This window comes from Chrysochloris asiatica, unplaced genomic scaffold, assembly GCF_000296735.1.
Source record: "Chrysochloris asiatica unplaced genomic scaffold, ChrAsi1.0 scaffold00303, whole genome shotgun sequence".
NCBI lineage: Eukaryota > Metazoa > Chordata > Mammalia > Afrosoricida > Chrysochloridae > Chrysochloris > Chrysochloris asiatica.
In genome coordinates, this window is record NW_006408821.1 from 529585 (window position 1) to 534464 (window position 4880).

General features: G+C 35.7%; 1 protein-coding gene across 1 annotated transcript in view; it reads left to right on the forward strand.

The window, feature by feature from the left end:
* CENPC (centromere protein C) overlaps positions 1-4880 on the forward strand; it is a 167360-nt gene that overhangs the window by 48387 nt on the left and 114093 nt on the right. Inside the window, exons 7-8 of the mRNA XM_006874819.1 lie at positions 1214-1408; positions 2151-2749. Coding sequence (XP_006874881.1) covers positions 1214-1408; positions 2151-2749 — 794 coding nt within the window. The remainder of the gene's footprint in view (positions 1-1213; positions 1409-2150; positions 2750-4880) is intronic.

Sequence of the window (4880 nt, forward strand, 5' to 3'; positions counted from 1 at the left end):
GACGTATTGCATTACGCGAATCTATTGAACAAGACCTTTAAAGTGTTGAAGATCAAAGATTTCAGCTTGAAGACAAAGGTGCGCCTCTGACCCCAGCCATGGTATTTTCAGTAGCTTCATATGCATGCGAAAGCTGGACAGTGAATAAGGAAGACCGTAGAAGAATTGATGATGCTTTTGAGTTATGGTATTGGAGGAAAATGTTGAAATTGCCATGGGCTGATAAAAGAACCAACAGATCTGTGTTGGAAGACATACAGCCAGAGTGCTCCTTGGAGGCCAGGATGGCCAAATTTCACCCCTCATACTTCGGCCATATTGTCAGGAGGGACCAGTCACTGGAGAAGGATATCATGTTTGTAAGGATGGAGGGTCAGAGAAAAAGAGGAAGACCCCCAGTGAGATGGATTTGCGAAATGGCAGCATCAGTGGGCTCCAGTGTGGCAACGATAGTGCGGTTGGCCCAGGATCGGGCCAGTGTTTCGTTCTGCTGTGTGTAAGGTTGCTATGAGTCAGTTCCGAGTTGATGGCACCTAGCAACAACATGGAAAAATTCTAAGAGATATAATTGATTTTTTAATGTTATTTGTCATTTGCAGAGGTAAGTATGTGTAAAGTTATTTCTAGAGTACCAAAGTATACTTATTGGTGAACTGTGGTATATTGTGATAAACCGTAGTCCATTGTGGTGTTTTCCCTTTAAACCTACAGAAAACAAAGTAGATCTTCGAAGAATATTTACTGTTGGAGACTTCCGTGAAATGAGTGCCATTTTTGTCTAGAGTCTTGAATAATTCCTAGAGTCATTAAACATATTCTAACACTTTGCTACATAAAGTGTGGTCAGCATTAAAATAAATGGTGTTATCTGGGATTTTATAGATATATAGAATTTCAAAATTTTCCCTTAACCTATTGAGTCAACATTTTCTAGATGTTTCAATTATACTGTAAATATTTGAGGACCCATGGTCTAAACTAAGCATTCCTTCTAGAGTATTATTTAACTATTTATTATTATTATTTTTTAATTGACAAATACTGCTGTTTCTTGAGCATTTTACTTTGTATATTTTGGGTAAGAGTTTACAAATAGATAAATTAAGTAAGATGTTTCTATATTGTTACTGTAAGAAAGTTTAGGAAGACTTAAAACTCAGTAAACTTTGTTAAGACATTCAACTTAACTTCCTTTTAACCTTTTAATGTATAGGTTAAACTTTGAAGGTAAAAATGTGTTGAAAAAAATAGAAATAGAGGATAAAGTATCAGAAGGACCACAAAAGAGGAGGCCATCAGGAGCATCTCAGAAAAGAACACAAGATTCAGAGTATGAAATTCAACCCCAAGCTAAAAAGAGATTTTCAACATTGTTTTTAGAAACTGTGAAAAGAAAAACTGAATCTAGGTAAGTTATTTAATAAACTGTTCTTTTGAGACCTTTTTTTAAAAAAAATTCTGTAAACAGTATGTAAGGCTTGTTAATACTATTTAATTTAGAAATTAATCTTTTAATGGGCCACAAATATGACAGTTGGGTTAGTTGGTGGTGAAATTTTATCTGATATGTAAGTAGAATGTAGTTACCCTTTTAATTACCCTTTAACCTGTTAATTATTCTTTAACAGGTACTAGGTAGTATAATTGATTAACATGCTCCACTGCTAACAGGAAGACTGGAGGTTGGAGTTCACCTAGAGATTCCATTGTGAAATTCATCCATTGTAAACCCAGAGCATAGTTGTTCTGACACACGTAGGGTTACCATGTGTCAGATTAAACTCGATGGCATTTTTTGGTCTGGTTTGTCTTTTAGACTGAAGGAAAATTAGTGCTTATCCTACTGTGTCACATTTTCCATTTATCATGATGTTATTTGTTGGTCCAGTGGTCAGGACTTTTGTGTTCTGTACATTGAGTTGCAATCCATACCGAAGGTCATGGTGACCCGATATTCAGAAATGCAAAGTTAGGAAAAGTTTTAGGAACAGAAAATTGAGAAGTCATTTAAGCTATACTTTAAAAGTTATGTAGATTATTTTTATTTCTTTGTAGATGTAGATAATTTATTTACTAAGCAAAGGCAAAAATCTGCTGCTGCTTATCCCCCCACCCCCAGATAGATTGCTTACTGAAATATATTCTTTCAGTTCTGTTGTTAGGCATGGTCCACTCCATTCTTCTCCAAATGATGTGATGTTGTTAGAGGATGAATTTGTAATTGGTGAATCTGAGAAAAGTTTTGGTGCTCGATCTTGGCTTAAGATACCACGAAAGGCTAATTCTCCAAAACAATGCACAGTATCTCCTATTGAGAGCAGTGTAGTCCTACAAGGAAGAAAATCAAGAAAGAAACATGACAATGTAATGGATGAGACATTGACAAGTGACAAATCTTCACATAAAGGTCACCTAGTAGAAAAATCTCAGCTCATTGAAAGAAAAAAACTGGATACTTTTTGTGCTTCAGAAGATGAAATGGAGAATTATAAATCTATAAAAGATGCAGTATATTCTGAGAAGGCAGAAAAGTCATCAGGAAATAAAAGAATTATAAAACAGAAACAGAGAAGAAGAGTTAAGACCAATGTAGTTGAAAAACAACTTGACGTGGAACAACCTACAGATAAAAATATAAATATGTCACTTACCGCCCAACACAAGTTACAAAAAAATTCGGACAAAGATATGGAAGTGTGTGAAGAGATGAGAAATGATCATATTTCCAAAAAACAGATGACTCACATGGGTAAGTATATTAAATGTAGTTAGAAACATTTATATTATATGTAACTGTAACACTGAAGCTTTCTGTAATATTTCAGTTAAGCTTTGGGCAGTAGACAAAGTCTTCCCAGAACCTCAAAAGCCTGTAGGCTATTATCTACGATCTAGGATGGCCAGACTTCATCTCTCATACTTTGGACCTATTGTCAGGAGGTACCAGTTGCTGGAGAAGGATATCATGTTTGGTAAGGTGGGGGTCAGAAGAAAGAGGAAGACCCCCAGCTAGATGGATTGTCAAAATAGCAGCATCAATGTGTTCAAGTGTGGCAACAATTGTGAGGTTGCGAGGTTGGCCCAGGACCGGGAAGCGTTTTGTTCTGTTGTACACAGGATCACTATGAGTCAGTACCGACTCCATGGCACCTAACAACAACAGCAACATGTTACATATAATTAACTCCAGCTTTCTTATTTTTTATTTAACTCCTACGGTGGCAGCATAGAAGTGGATGTGAAGTGGAAATACTAGTAAGTAAGTTACTTACCAGAACACTGGATCAGACATTTTTGAGCTTTATTAAAATACAAATTTGGGAGGTGGTGGGAAATGCAGAGTAGTTATGAGGCTATTACATAATAGAGACAAAAATCCATACTCTAACATTTAACCATTCATTTATTTGTTCATTGTAGATAAGTGCCATTGAGTTAGTTTTAACTCATAGCCACCCTGTATAGAATTTCCTAGGAGCTGCTGGTTGGTTTCAACTGTTGACCTTGTGACTAGCAGTCCAGTACTTAGGCACAGTTAACAAAGATTACTAAGACACAACTTACATTATTAGGAAGATGAATCTAATAGGGCATGTACACAAACAGATAACATATATGCACAGGATGATCGTGGAAGTAGAGAAGAATTATCTAACCAATATCTCAATAGATTTTTATGTCTTGGGTGACTCTATAAAATTTGTCATCCAAATTGGGACACATTTGCTAGATTAGTTGCGCCATAGGATGAGCATTGGACCAGAAGGTGAGTTTGAACCAAAAGGTAAGTGATTCAAACTCACCAGCTGCTCGTTGGGAACCCTATACAGGGCCGCTGAATTGGAACCTACTCATTGGCACTTAACAGCAACAAAAACAGAGAATGTTTAGGTTTAAACTGGGATTGTCCTAGGCAGTCCTGAACATATGTCCATCCTGCTTTTGTCATTGCAATATATTTATTGAGCGTTGTATCACTAGTAGTGAAGTATAGACAAAGTTATATTCATTGTACCACGTTTAGGTTATAGAAGAGGTGTTATTCTTATAGAAAGGATTCTCTTCAGAATATGTAATGGACAAGAGTATATTTATCAAATGAATTAGATACTTTGTTGTTGATAAGTGCCTGCGAGTCAGTTCCGACTCATAGCAAGCCTGTATAGCGTTTCTGCGGAGTGGCTTGTGACTTTGAACCATTGATTCTGTGTATATAATATAATTTAGTCCTTTCTGATAACCTGTAAGGTAGAAGATACTGTTCAAGTTAGGTTGAAAAAAAAAACAAAAACAATGAAATAAACGGATCCAGGAACTACCTTAGAGGCCATATTCTTTCAGCTATACCAAGAAGTTTTGAAATATATGAAAATGTTTTTGATATTTTAAAGGAGAAACTTAATTATACAATAAAAATCTCCTGACTCAAATTGTGTATGTGCCTGAAGACGCTAGATGGACTTAAATCTTATCACAATATTGTTAATATAGAAAAGAGTGTCAATAAAGCAAAATATTTTTATGAGTATGTTAGAACGATAAATTATGTTTTAATGATCTTGTTGTTTTTGTTAAGTTTTGATTCATAGTCACCCTGTATAGGGTTTTGAGGCTGTAAATCTTTGCAAGAGCAGAAAACCTCATCTTTTCCCCACAGAATGACTGGTGAACTGCAACCTCTGACCTTGTAGTTTACAGTCTAGTGCTTGTCCTATAGAGTACTTGAAATAATGATTGGCAGGCTTCAACTTTGTGAGTTTGAAAAATTCTGTTTAAAATAGAGGAGACAAAAGCCACAGGTAGGCTTTCTTTTTTAAGATTATGAGACATGGCAGGCCTCTTTTTTAATGGTCTGCCATATCCCATATTCTTTTTTTTTT